Below are 14,740 nucleotides of genomic sequence, written 5' to 3' on the forward strand. Positions count from 1 at the left end.
TTTTCTACATGACTTAGATAAAGAAGCATGCAGACAGGATGAGGATGGGGGAGACCATCAACCCATTCTTGCTACCTCCGTGACCTGGAGCCAAGGTAAGGATTTGGGACAATGATTCTGTACTCTCAGAAAACTTTCTTTTCCCACTTTATCTAAGCATGACCAACACAATGACCTCTCAGGAACTCTAGAATATCTACAGCCCAGCCAACCTGGGAAAAATCAACACCTGTCCTTAATAGGTGAATTTTGTCCCCATGCCTCTGTCCACTTGTTGCCAGTTCCTGCCCCTAACCTTCTTCCTCATTACAGAATTCTTTTTCCACTGTACACATTCCTGTATCTCCATCCCAGGACATGGAAATCACTTTCAGTAGCAGTTTCTGCTGCCTGCTCTTACTTCTGCCACCACATATATCATCTTTACCTGAATACCTGTCTTGACATCAGGAATCAACCATCTTCTCCGAGCATGGTTACTACGTGGTTAAAATTTACTGCTCTAAAAAATCAATTATTTTGTTACTGACTCTACCCAGAGTGTGGCTTCCAAAGCAGCTTCAACTCAATGGCACACACTTAGGCGCCTCAATTTGAAACAAAGAGTACGGCATTTTACTAACCCCCAATATCCATTTAGTGATCCTCAAATTCCTGGTACTGTGCCTTCCCCAGAGCCCATCCTCTACTCACACTGAGTTTAACAAGATGGAATTTACTGGAACACATGTAAGGGTCCTAGGTTTTGAGTATAAAAAACAAAAATAAACAACAGCTTTAAATCTTAGCTTAAGCACACACTGGTCAGGTAAGAATGATATGGGGATTTTAGTGTAGAGTGTAATGAAACTGCCAAAAAAGTTAATGGAAGCTTGGACAACACTAATGAGCAAAGATGATGGCTAAATCACTTTGCTGTGCACTTGTGAAATCATATGAGACTGTAAAAACGAATCTGGACAAGCTGAAGCCTGGTGTGAGGAGACGGAGCATGATGGTGAAGGGTCCCATATACCATTTCCTCAATAACATTTACTGAGTGTGCACTAAGCACTGGAGACTATGGCTAGGTTTTGGAGGAAAAGATGAAAAATTTTCTGCCTTTTATGGCCTCACAGCCCATTGGAAGAATAAACAAGTAAATAAATAGTAAGGAAACAAGGTGCTAAGAGAAACCATAGGGGTAGGAACAAAGCGTTATGAGTGCAGTGCGAAGGGACCCACTCAGATGCCTAGGAGCCTCGGTTGCTTCAGTCATAGGTTGTGTCTGAGGAATCAGTGCAGCAAGGCCATCAGAACTTTGGCTCTTCTGGAAAGGTAACTGAAGAAGCAATGTGGAGAAAGGTCTGAGGAGGCAGACAGGTGAGGGATGAGCCTGTTGCCTCAGTTCAGTTGAGAGATGACGAAGCCTGAAGCAGCGATGGTGGAGATGAGGAGGCTGGGGCAGACTTGGGAGCTACATCTGATAAGTACATCTGATGGGACTTGTCAACTAACTGTGGAGGGTGTGGGAGAGAGAGGAGCTTTTAGACGCAGCCTTCTACCGGATGAAGTGGCAACACGAGATGACTAACACGATTTGGAGGAGGGGTTAAGGTAATGAGTTTGTTTCAGTATGTTCAGGATGCCCCACGGGAAGTTGGACCCGGAAGTACAGGCTTAGGAATGACCCGTGTATGGCAGAGACTGAGGTCTCTGGGGGAAAGTGAGATCCTCTTGGCAGAGAACATGAAGAGAACAAAGAGGACTGGTCTTTGAATCCTGCAGAATGGATGAAGGGACTGGGAAGATTCGGACTAGAGAAAAGAGGGGAAGATTCCATCGCTTAAGCTGAAGACCCTATGGTCTTGGTCCACTGTGGAAGTTCCACCCCTGAAGATGCTCAAGCAGAGACTGAAAGGGAACTCCCAGGAGATTGTTCAGGTGATTTAAGTATCACATGGTGTATGGACCAGATGATCTGTAGAATCACTTCCCAAGTCTAAGATTCTGGAATTCTGTGCCTCTGTGATAGAAAATGCAGCTTTTTTCCACTTCACTTTCTTTGGCAGTTATCACTGATGCTTGCTGAGGTTGAAGTTTCAGTTAAAAGGGAACTGGAAAGGATATAGGGATGGACTTCTGCCAAGGAGTTGGGTCTGTGGCTAATGAATGATCTGTCTGTGGTAGTGAAGAAGCAAGCCAGTTCCTAGGACAATGCCTTCCTGCCTGCCTCTCTCCCTCCCCTAAAGATGAAGGGCTAATGGCAAATGGATGGGAAACACATGAATGAAGTTTACTTGGAAATATCTATGGATTTAAGGATTAGGGGTAAAGGAACTTGAGTAAACCACACTTTGGGTTTGCGGACCCCAAAATATCTGAGGACAACTTATAGACCTTTTGATGAACTCACACTACTCTTGGACCTGCTCAGCTATTAAATGTATCACGAAAAAGGGCAGAGTGTAAGCCAAATAATATTAGCCTTGAATTATACTCTTGCATGGAAAATTAGTTCTACAAAGGAATTTGTGATGGCAGGAAATTGCTTCAAAAAGTCATTGTCGGACTACTAACCTAGAGAAAAAATAACTCATGCCCAGATGAAACAATCAGTACATGGAAGAGCTTTTCAATAAATTTGATCCAGGCTATTATATACCTGGCCTGTTGCTCTTAGATGTTCCAGGGACCCACAGTGTGTTCTTTGCACATCAATTCAGGCCTTCTCAGGCAGTAAGAGCAATACCTACCAACCACTAAGACCCTCCGGGGTAGGAGCAGCAGGACACGTATACAGGATTTGGCTGCACTGCAGCTGAGATGGAAGAGTGAAGACAAATACAAGTTAGGGTTGCATTCTCTGTCAACTTTTTTGGAGGGGAAACAAGAAGAGAACGGGAAAAAAGAGGACAAGAGAAAACATGGACACAGAATATTGATAAAGTTGATTCATTCATGCAACAAATTTTCATTGACTTCCATTTTGCAGAGGCACTGTTCTAGGTGCTTGGGATAAATCAGTAACTGAAACAAAGATCTTTGCCCCTATGGAAATTACAGTGTAGCAGAGGGAGATGAACAATAAGCCATGAATACAACATATAAGTAAAACTATATAGTATTTCAAGGACAGTAAGTGCCATGATGGGGATGAAGAGCAGGGTAAGGGACTCTGGGGACATGGGGGTAGGTGCAGTACCAAAGAGGTTACTCAGGGTAGGACTTACTGAGAAGGTGAGATTGAGCAAAACCTTGAAGCAGGTAAACAAATGAGCCAAGCGGATCTCTGGAGAGAATTCCAAGACAAGCAGGGTGCTTGGCGTGTTCAAGGAGCAGTAAGGAGACAAGCTCAATCTACGAACATCTATTGATTCATCAAATGGTTATTGACTGCCTATGATATGCCAAGCACTATGCCAGGCACTGTAGAGAAAAATTAATCCCCAAACTGTAAAGAGCTATGGAGGAGATATGGTACTAAAAAAAACTGTATGGTTTGACTTTGCCATTGTGCTCTTTATCCTAGGACATTTTAAGACTCTCCCCCAGTCTTCTTCTTTCCCATCTCCTTATTCCACCTCCCTCTTTTCTGCGGCCATCTCTCTTCTCACCCATGACGTTGCTGTCTTTCCTTTTCTTTACTCTCCGTCTTCCTCCTTCCCCATCCTAGCCTTTCTATCTCTCCTTTCCCTCTCTAGCTCTCTCTATCTTTTTATCTCTCTCTCTTTATCTCCAGCTTTATCTTTAATTTTCTGTAGTTTGAAAATGATACACCTCAGCGGAGTTGTTTTGCCATTTATCCTGCTGGGTATTCTTTGAGCTTCCTAGATCTGTGGTTTGGTGTCTGAAATTAAGTTGGGGGAATTCTCAGTCATATTTTTCTGTTCCTTTCTCTCTCTCTTCTCCTTCTGGTAATCCCATTATGTGTGTGTTACACCTTTAGTAGTTATCCCACACTGTGTGGATATTCTGTTCTATTTTTTCAGTCTTTGCTCTCTTCGCTTTTCAGTTTTTGAGGATTTTATTGATATATCCTCCAGCTCAGAGATTCTTTCCTCAGCCATGTCCAGTCTACCAATAAGCCCACCAAAGGCATTCTTCATTTCTGTCACCATTTTTGTCTATCACATTTCTTTTTAGTTCTTTCTTAGGCTTTCCATCTCTCTGCTTACATTGCCCATCTGTTATTACATGCTGCTTACTTTATCCATTAGAGCCCTTCGCATAGTAATCGTAGTTGTTTTAAATTCCCAGTCTGATAATTCCAACATCTCTTCCATGTCTGTCTGGTTCTGAGGCTTTCTCGGTCTCTCCAAACTGTGTTTGTTGCCTTTTGGTATGCCTTGAACTTTTTTTCGTGCTAGCTGGACAAGATGTACAGGGTAAAAGGAACTGCTGTAAAGGGCCTTTAGTCACGTGGTGCAGGGTGTGGTGGGGAGCATTCTATAATCCTATGATTAGGACTCAGTCTTTTAATGAGCCTATGCCTCTGGAGTGTGACCTTCACAAGTGTTTCCCAGTGTTTCTTCCTTAGGTTGCATAGGAAGACTGGAGCCAGCTGGAGTTGGGTATGTCCCTCACCGCACCTCCCCACCCGCCTTCTCCCTAGTCCGTTAGGCTCTGATGATACCCTAGCAGGTTAGGCTGTGGCTAACTAGTTGCCCCAGAGGGCAGGTCTTGTTAAGAACTGAGTGCCCTGCTGTATTTCAGAATGGTTCCTGTTTTCCTCCCCCTGCTGGAAGCACGAGGGGATTCTTCTCCAATATTTACTGTGGGAATCTGGTTGAGCTCCTGTGGATAAACCCCATAACACGGTGGGAACCCCGCCCCCCCATGACTGGGTCACCCTGGACTTTTCCACTCTCAGACTTGTCTGCACTGAGCTTCCAGCAATTGTCCACTACAGTTCAGGTTTCCCTATCTTGGTACAGGTTCCTGCAGTGGTTTCTAGTCATGAGTCTCTGCTCCCGTTACGTTGTTATTCTCTGTGTTTGCCCCTCGGTCTCTCCAGTCTCGGGGGCAGCAGATGGCCCTTGTCCTCCCTTTTCTTAGGGATCCAAGAGGAGGTGTTGATTTTTCAGTCTGTTCAGTTTTTTCCTTGTTAGGATGGAGTTGCATCTTCCAAGCTCCTTATATGCGGAAGTGGAAAACCCTCTCAGTCTCTCTCCCTCACAAAATTGTTCAGTTTCTCACACGTCACTTAAAAAAATACACTTTCTCCAATTTACTATCTTTCTGTTGAAATAATAAACAAAAAATAAAATTGGCAACAGCTAAAATGAAATACCTTAATGTTGATTACTGATTTAGAGACAGAAGAATCAAATCTTCATGTCGAAATTTAGAGCCGCAAAATGTAACAGGAGAATTGGACATTGCAGAACCAATGATCACAGATGAAAATTCACAATGGAAGAGCTATGATCAGTACAATTGGATGCGAACAAAGCTCACACATGAGAATAGGATGCAGTAACTCTGAAAGTATCTTCCTCACTGTGGAAGTAGCTCTCTTTCTTGACCCTGGGTCTTTGGGGTCTTATTTGTTTTCTTTGGAAGGTCCATTGGGAATCTTACAAGAAGGTTCCCAAGAAATTTCTGAGCCCTGTTCCAGGCTTACTTCTCCAGATATCTTCTAGTTACTTTAGGATGCACTGAGAAAATTGAGAAAGGTCAGTTCCTTCCTACGAAAAAGAAGATAGTCTTCTTTCAACCAACAGCTTATTTTATGAAATACCTAATATCAGGCACAGACTCCAGGGGTCATGAAATGCATAATTTGTGTATCCCAGAACTGGAAACTTTCCAAAAGTTGTGTTATTTACTAAAAGAATAACATCAAATCTGAGTTCCTGCAAAACCAGTGATCATCCAAGCAGTATTTAATGCCTTCTCTTCTGGGAAAGACAGATGTACAAAAACTTTAGTAATTACCAAATGTCAAAATAATATTGAACAGAATAAATAGTTGCCTAAATTAAGGGTCTCGTGAGGATCAGTTACAGGTAACAAGAATAACTGACAAATCAAGCATGAAGAGAGGTGGGGTTTATATCTTTCTTCTCTCCTCATAAATTATATGGGGAATGAACAACTCCTGCTGTGATTATAAGAATATCTAGGTCATGTCTGCTTAAAGATCTGTGGTGATAATAATAATATCCTAACATTCTGCAGTGCTTGGCATTCTCAAAGCACTTTATAAACATTAATTAGATCTTCAATAAGCAGAGACACTGTCTCATTGTTGGTTTCTCCTGTTATAGCATCACTGAGAGTCTGCAATCTTTCTAGTTTAAATATTTATTTATTTATCGCTTTTAATGCATATTTACTCCTCTGACAATGCTTTAAAATTACAATTGGCAGAACAGAAAGGTTCAGGGATCTATTTTTGCAACCAAGAAACAGGCCAGAATAACAATAGCGCTTCTCCTTGTCAGAGCGAACACAGCCCACTGGGAGCTCCTCTGTTGGCTTGTGGAATTCCTACCTACCCTCCTCCACTTCAAACAAGCCATTTCCATCCTTTCGAATTGCATCTGTTTTTCTCATCCTGTAACCCAACAGTGCCCAGCAGGGTGCTTTGTGTGTCATAGGTTTTCAATAAATGTTTGCTAGATTGAATTAAATCAAAGCTCAGCCCCCACATGTTGCAGTCATGCAGAACCCAGCACAACTCTCTAAGACCTTTCTCATTATATTGTGGAAACTCTGATTCATTTGCTGATATCACTTGTTTTTCTTTTGTCTGATTATCAGTGGACTGAGGATAGAAAGGTGGTAGAAAGATATAAATGTAAATGTGACAGTCTTCCAAGTTTCAAAAGCAAATGCACAAACATCCTTTTTATCATCAACACTTAGTGAATGCCTAATGGGTGACAGGTGCTGTTGAGTTGCTGGGAATACAAAGATCAATATGGCTGCAAGGATGGAACAGTTTTTGATTTTGGATACTGAATTGATTCTATTTAAATGTGCTACATTTTGTATGTTTATATTTTTAATTGAAATGCATTACATTTTTTCTGGGTGCTATTTGCATGGAGCCTGGAGATAACCTAGTGGTTACTCAGCAAGGCGTATTTGTCGTAACTCATCTATTAACCTGTTTCCTCTTCTCTTCTGCAAAGAAATTCTAAGATTGCTACATTCTTGGTGAGATAAAAGAGGTAGACAGCATTATTCATGATAGCCAAGACATGGAAGCAACCCAAGTGCCCATCAACTGATGAATGGATAAAGGAGATGTGGTGTATATATATATATATATATATATATACACACACACAATGGAATACTACTCAGGCATAAAAAAAGACAAAATTGTCTCACTTGCAACAACATGGATGGACCTTGAGGGTATTATGTTAAGTGAAAAAAGCCAGACAGAGAAAGATAAACACCATAATATTTCAGTCATATGTGGAAGATAAACAAACACATGGATAAAGAGAACAGATTAGTGGTTACCAGAGGGAAGACAGTCAGGGGGGTGGACACAAGGGGTGAAGGGGCACATTTATATGGTGACTGACAATAATGTACAACTGAAATTTCACAATGCTATAGACTATTATGATCTCAATAAAAATATGTATATACAAAGTATAGACATCTTTAATGTTTTCATCAAAATATGAACATTAAAATAAATATAAACAATTTTTAAGGAATTATTATTATTATTATTATTTTTAAAGATTGGCACCTACGCTAACATCTGTTGCCAATCTTTTTTTTTTCTTCTCCCCAAAGCCCGCCAGTACATAGTTGTATATTTTAGTTGTGAGTGCCTCTGGCTGTGTTATATGGGATGCTGTCTAAACATGACCTGACGAGCAGTGCCATGTCCACACCCAGGACCTGAACTGCTGAAACCCTGGGCCACTGAAGCGGAGCACAAGAACTTAACCAGTCGGCCGTGGGGCCGGCCCCTAAGGAATTATTGTTAAAATTAAATATTCAAAGTAATCTGTTAAAGTTAAAAGCAAATACAAATTATAATTATTATTAAACTTTTAAATAAAATTTTTAAAAAGCTGAAAATGCTTGTTTAATTTTTTGATATTTCATAACTCATTACACATTTTTATAAAAATTATTCACGATTACAGCATTTAACATCCATGTTTTAATTGACAAGGCATTTATGAATATTCTATTTAAAGTTACATATATGCAAATTTAGGGTAATATAAATTGTTTAATATTGCAAAATATTTCTCAGCTACCATATACAATTTCTTTGTTAGTGATTCTGGAACCATAAGCTGGAGCATGAAGAAAAGCAAAGAAATGATCGTTCATCTCTATTAGGAAACCAAATTCATTGTGAAAGAATCTATTGAGCTCATATTATCTGAGAGGATTTAACACACTATTAATTTCTTTTCCTTTTCCTAAATGCTTGTGTCTCTGAAACCCTCCTTGCATTTCTAAGTAGTGTTTGTCTCCAAGAGTGAGAATTTGAACCCATCAAAGTAAATCAAGGGAAAATTATGGGAGTCAAGTTGAAGTCCTAATGGCTGCATACATGCTTAATAAACCATCCGCTCAAAACATTAAATACTGCCAGGATCTGCAAAGACTGTGATTTATTCTCTAGCCCAAAGGTAATATTGTGCAGTTTTGGAATATAGATAACAAGGCCAAAGAGTCAAGGATGGTACTTCTATAGCACGTGATACAATCATTTATTCTCAGCTAACACCCCTCTGTTGTAAGAAGCTTTCTGAGCTTCAGTTTCTTTACCTGTAAAAGGGATAATAACTTCTCGTTCATAGTACCATTGTGAAAATTAAATGATATAACCACTATAGAAGGCCTGGCACACAGTAAGTTTTTTGAAAAACAGTAGCTATTAGTATCGACTGGCAAAGAATTATGAAAACTGGCTATATGGAATTCATTCATCAATCTAATAAATATGGATTGATCCTACCAAATGTCCTGTGGCCAGGCAGAGTGCTTGGGAGTTGAAGGCTGCTGTTTTGCATGACACTTTTGTGGGGGACGTTGACATGTACAATAGAGATATGAAAGTGCTGTGGAAGCACAAATAATGGAAGCGCTCACTTGGCTTGTGGGGTGAGGAAAGCTCCTTAGAGAAGATGTTACGTAAACTAGCAGGATGAGGAGGAGTTTCCCAGTCAAGAACGGGAAGTGCTTTGGGGTCAGAGGATTGCAAAGACATGGGCTCAAGAAAGGGTCTCCCACGTTCAAGAAAAGTGACAAGCTGGAGAGGGGCAGAAGGACCCTGTCAGGCTCTTGGACGGTTAAACTGAACTGACAAGACCCCGCTATTTGTTTGGAAGTAGACCAGAGGTGCCATGTTAATCCTCCAACAGCGCGGGTCTAACTGGCCTCGAAGAAAATTCCAGTTCTCTGAGATGTGGCACTTCTGACGCGTTGGCTTAAGAAAGCATTGATGAAAGCCCTCAGGACAGGAATGTTTGTTCGTTAGTACACACCACTTTTCTTGAAATATACCAAACTTGGGGGCAGAAGGGAAACTCTTATTCTGGACCTAAGACTCATGACTTCTAGCTTTTCGTTCCCCTATAATTTCTGTGATAGGTTGCCCTTTTCAGCAGGAGCACCCAGTGACATATTCTAAAAATTGCTGTAACCCAAAAATACAGGCTTCTTAGTTAACAACAAAACAGTGCTCAGTTCCAGAAGCAGAAAGGGAAGACGACACCATTTCTCTGCAGAAAACATATCCTCAAATCTTTTCAAGTGATGTGGAAACCAACCAAAGTATCTGATTTGAAACTTGTGAGGTTAACACCACGGCTAAAGCATCAGAGAGAATTACACGGAGAAGAAGACAAGGACCCAGCAGCTGCAGACAAATACCCTGGGACGGGCAGAACCTGACAAGGCAGAGAGCCACCACTGAAGACACCTCCCATGCTTGCGGCAGGTCTCCCAGGGAAAATAAGAGCTTTGTTGCTCCTCTGGGGGCAAGTCTCCAAGCGCAATGGTTACTGCCAACATAGTCTCATTGATGTGAGGTGGAGGAAGAGCAGGGTGTCGATAGGTGTGCAGGTGGGAATCAATACTTAGGCTCCAAGAGGGGACAAGCCTTTAAATGGCACAGAAATTAAATTCATCCTGGAATAAGCTAGTTGCAGTGTATCTAACACCGATACCTCTTCTAAACTGTGGATTCATCTACTACATAGTTTTAATAGTGACTCAATTTCATGGGAAAACATTTTTTATTTCCATTCAGTATTCTTCTTGAATTGTAATCTCTCATTGCAATCTTCCAAGATTTCACAGCTATTTAGGTAGAGTCTATGGAGAGCCTAAATTGGAAAATAGCTCTTTAACAGATTTTTTTTTAAATAAAATGAAATCATTTCTTTTAGTCCACTCACCATTCCATGATTCAGCCACCCCGGGATAAAATTATCAAGCAACTTCGGGTAAATCATCTCTCTGTCGTAGGCATAAATGATCCAGAACACCGCTACGACGAACTGGAAGACAAAAGAAATTCCTTATTTTGAATTCACCAACTATTCACAACAGAAAATTTGTTGGTCACCTATTGTTCAAAGAACCCCAAAGAATTGCAATCTAGAATGAAGCACAATTCAGTAAACCAGCTAATTTCTGGAAAGATAGTGCTAACTTCATTCCACTGGGGTAAAGGTTGGGGTCCTTCCTCTTCCTTGATCTCCCAATTGTGTTCTCTCAGGCAAAGGCATTTGTTTGTGAGGGAGAGAGAAATGATCTGTCTGTCATCTGGAACAGCTCCCTTCCAGGGCTAATTGTGTTGGTTTGATTTCTCTCAAAAGGGTTTAAAAGTTCACTAGTGGTTTTCTGGATCCCATTCTGCACTGTACAGAGTTAGCACACATTCAAGAAGCTGTACTGTATTTTCCTTGAACCCATCATGTGGTTTAAATTAATCTCCACATTCTCAAGTTTCTATTTCACCACTAACAGCATTGAAATCACCGCTATAAAATGTCCCGAAGTCACTTTTCCAGCAAATGTATTAATTTACATGGGCTTTAGCTGCACTGAGAAGCAGAGTGCATGAGGGTAAAGGAAGATTCCTAATTCTCTTGGAATAACTTATAAGTTCATCTGGGTTCCAGAGCCTTATTTTGACCCATCAGCAGCATAATTATCAAAAAGAGAGCAGAGTACTGAATTTATTATCTTATCTTTCTTCAAACTAATGATGAGAGAAGCAGCTCAGATAAAATAAAGGAATGAATGACCCAAGGTCTTAACCTTCACTATAGGATTTAAAAGAAAAAGTCAATGCTTTTGTAAATAGTCAATAAGTGTAGCATGGAAAAGGGCACCATCCCAGAGAGAGGGATCAAAGTTTCTTTACAGTTACAGCTCAAAATAATAAATAGGACAAGGGTAAAATGTAGCATGAGTAATAAAAACAGAAACAATTTTTATCTCATTTCTTATAAGTCATCCATGCCCCCACATTTTATTAATAAGAATTTTTTTTTTTGAGGAAGATTAGCCCTGAGCTAACATCTGCTGCCAATCCTCCTCTTTTTGCTGAGGAAGACTGGCCCTGAGCTAACATCCGTGCCCATCTTCCTCTACTTTATATGTGGGACGCCTGCCACAGCATGGCTTGACAAGTGGTGCCATGTCTGCACCCGGAATCTGAACTGGCAAACGTGCAAACTTAACCACTGTGCCACCGGGCCGGCCCCAGTAACAAATATTTTAATGCCACTTTTTATAAACCTCCTGGTGGTTATAGGTTAAGACTAGTAGTCAAAAGGTTTCCAAAGTTCTTTTCCAAGTGTGTCAGCCATGACATGGGTAATCTTGGCCTAAAAAGAAATTCATCCTTAAAACCTAGGATGTGATGAATATTTATTGTAGATTACACACATTGTTTTAATACCAGGTTGGGGTTCCCAGTTGTTTACCCTGCCTTGGGGTCAACTATTTTCAAACTCAGTTGATAAATGCACAAGATAAAAGAGACAAAAAACTATTACTAGTTTAACATTAACTATCATTAAGAATTTTCTAGGAACAATGAGTAAGTTTTGAATTATCCACAATTTTGATTTATTCATTCCACTGAGACATCAAAGGTACTGAGTATCAGTGTGACCTGCCCTCAGACCTGGGCCCCATGCTTTACAGCCTTGCTACTCAGAGTGGGTTCCATGGATCAACAGCACCCATGTTACCAGAGATCTTGTTAGATGTGCTGAATGTCGTCCAGCCTGATATGTTCTGATCTTGCCTTTTAACAAGACCCTGAGGGCATTCATTTGCACACGAAAGTTTGAGGTGTCCCGCTGTGGAAGATCCTCCTGCAGCCAGGTGGAGTCTCCTCCTCCCCATGGAGGGAGGAGATCCCAGGGCCAAGTGGTTTGTCTACCCACGGTCAGCCCCACTCCTAAACCACATCCTGGGAAACCGAGACCTGGAATTCCCTGCCCAAATAGACCCAAGTGCGCCTCAGGGCCTGTGTGGGCCTCCTTCCTGGGACTGACCAAGGAGAGCTGACTGCACAATAAATGTGTGTGTCCCTTGACCTGAGAGATGGTTAAGAGGCATCTGTTTCTGTAGGGTGGGGATCAAAGTTTTACATTTGGTCTGGGTGTCTACACACAGGCATGAAGTCTTTCAATCCTGGATGGAGCCATAGGTGGAAATCTCCGTACCTTTCCCCTATAATGTACCCTAATCATGAGAGCAATACCTCCTCATATTCACAGGTACCTTCTTTCCTCAAGGGGAAGGGATTACACAGGGCTGTGGAGCAGGGGGCAGAATCTTGGGGCCATCTGAGAATTCTGCTGACAATACGCTTCCACTCTTCTTCTTTTCCCAAATTGTTTTGGCTATTTTAAGTATTTTGCATTTCCATTTAAATTTTAGGATCTCAGCTTGTTAATTCCTACAAAAATATCCTCCTAGAATTCTGATTATGACTCTACTGAATCAATATATTCAATCTGGGGAGAAACAGCATCTTAACATTGAGTCTTCTAATCGGGAACAAAACTTATGTCTCCATTTGTTGACATCTTCTCAAACTTCTCAATGCTTGCAGTTTCCAGTGTACAGATCTTGCACATATTTTGTTAAACCTGTCACTCAGCATTTCGTGTTTTTTGTGCTACTGTGGATAGTACTAAGTTCTTTTAAGCTCTTTGTTGCCAATATACAAAAATACAACTGATTTTTGTATATTGGCATAGTATCCTGTATCTTTGCTAAATTCACTTAGTAGTTTGAGTAGTTATGCAAAAAATTACTGTAGATTTTTACATGTACATGATCTACAAATAAAGACAGTGTTTCTTCTTTACAGTTTGTATGCTTTTTGCTTCTTTTTCTCTTCTTGCTGCACCACCTGCGGCCCTGGCGCAGTGCTCACCAGAAGCGACTTAGGGTGAGCAGCCCTGCCCTCTGCCCTATCTCAGGGAAAGGGTTCAACCTTTCAACATTTAAGTTTGAGATTAGTTGCAGTTTTTCTTAGATGCCTTTTATCAAGTTGAGGAAAATCTCTCCTATTCTTAACTTAGGAAAGTAATGAATGAGTGCTGAAATTTTTCAGATGACTTTGCTACATATCTGGGGGTGATCATACAGTTTTTCTCCTTTATTTCGTTCATATGATGAATTATATCGATTGATTGTGAATGTTAAACCAACCTAATTCCTGGTCATCGTGTATCATCATTTTTATATTTTGCTGGATTCAACTTGCTGACATTTTACTAAGGATATTTTTCCATTTTTATGCATAAAGTATATCAATCTGTAGTTAGTTTTCTATTCTCATAACGTCTTTTTCTAATTTTGGTAATAGGATAATGCTGGCCTCAAAATGTAAATTGGAAAGTGCTCCCTCCTTTATTTTCTGGAGGACTTTGTGCAAGATTGGCCTTATTTCCTCCTTACCTATTTGATATACTTCTCCGGTGGAGCCATCTGGACTTGTAAGTTTCCTTTTGAGAAGATTTAACTGTGGATTCAATTTCTTTAATAGACATAGAATTTTCCAGCTTTCCATTCTTTTCTTGAGTTAGTTTTAGTCACTTTCGCCTTTTTCAGGATTTCTCCATTTCATCTAAGTTTTTGAATTTATAAGTTGTTCTTAATATTCCACTATAGAAATTGGCAAATACGACAAATCAGGTGGTTTTTCCCTGGTGAGCCTTTTTTAATTGTTTACCAGCACACCACTGTTGAGAGCTACTTTCTATTCACTAGGAGTGACCATTCATGGTGTCCCTACCACATGGAAAGCATTGTGGGATCATCCTTACTAGTGCAATTTGGTCAATCCTTTGACCCCTACCATATATTGGGGGGATTACACGGGTTATGAAAAGTGAAGTGCCTTTCAAGAAAGTGTCAGTCACCAAGTTTCTTAGCGTAACACTAGAAGGTCAAGAGGCACAGCTGAGTAATTAGTCTCCTAAATAATTCTTGAGATATAAACACCACACAGATGGTAGCTTTTTGGCTTCCTGCGCTGGTATCCTCTTGATAGTATGATCATCAGCAAACCCAAAATAAGTTTGAACTCTACGACCAGGGCACGGATATGAAACAAAAATAGGTTCTCTTGGACAGGCGAAGTGGTACTGAAACGTTCCGCTGTTGTGAAGACGCTCCTTCTCTGGCCAGCACCAATGGCCAGCTATTCCTCAGCACACACCTGCTGCTTCTCAGCTGCCAGGACCGAATACTGTACTTGAACTGAGAATGGGAGGAACACAGTCAC

The 14,740-nt window shown here is 40.7% G+C and overlaps 1 protein-coding gene and 1 long non-coding RNA gene across 13 annotated transcripts in view; one reads left to right on the forward strand and one right to left on the reverse strand.

Moving 5' to 3' along the window:
• Window positions 1-14,740, reverse strand: part of AIG1 (androgen induced 1) — a 227,621-nt gene that overhangs the window by 134,853 nt on the left and 78,028 nt on the right. For 11 of the 12 annotated variants that reach the window (XM_070602822.1, XM_070602821.1, XM_070602820.1 and 8 more), the window contains one exon: window positions 10,377-10,478. In XM_070602822.1, coding sequence (XP_070458923.1) covers window positions 10,377-10,478 — 102 coding nt within the window. Of the gene's footprint in view, window positions 1-7,592; window positions 10,305-10,376; window positions 10,479-14,740 lie in introns of those variants that run through there. The other variant, XM_070602826.1, reaches the window with a different exon arrangement.
• LOC139080736 (uncharacterized) overlaps window positions 1-14,740 on the forward strand; it is a 30,521-nt gene that overhangs the window by 345 nt on the left and 15,436 nt on the right. Inside the window, exon 2 of the long non-coding RNA XR_011535475.1 lies at window positions 18-95. This is a non-coding gene — a long non-coding RNA (uncharacterized lncRNA). The remainder of the gene's footprint in view (window positions 1-17; window positions 96-14,740) is intronic.

Source organism: Equus przewalskii, chromosome 32 (assembly GCF_037783145.1).
Source record: "Equus przewalskii isolate Varuska chromosome 32, EquPr2, whole genome shotgun sequence".
NCBI lineage: Eukaryota > Metazoa > Chordata > Mammalia > Perissodactyla > Equidae > Equus > Equus przewalskii.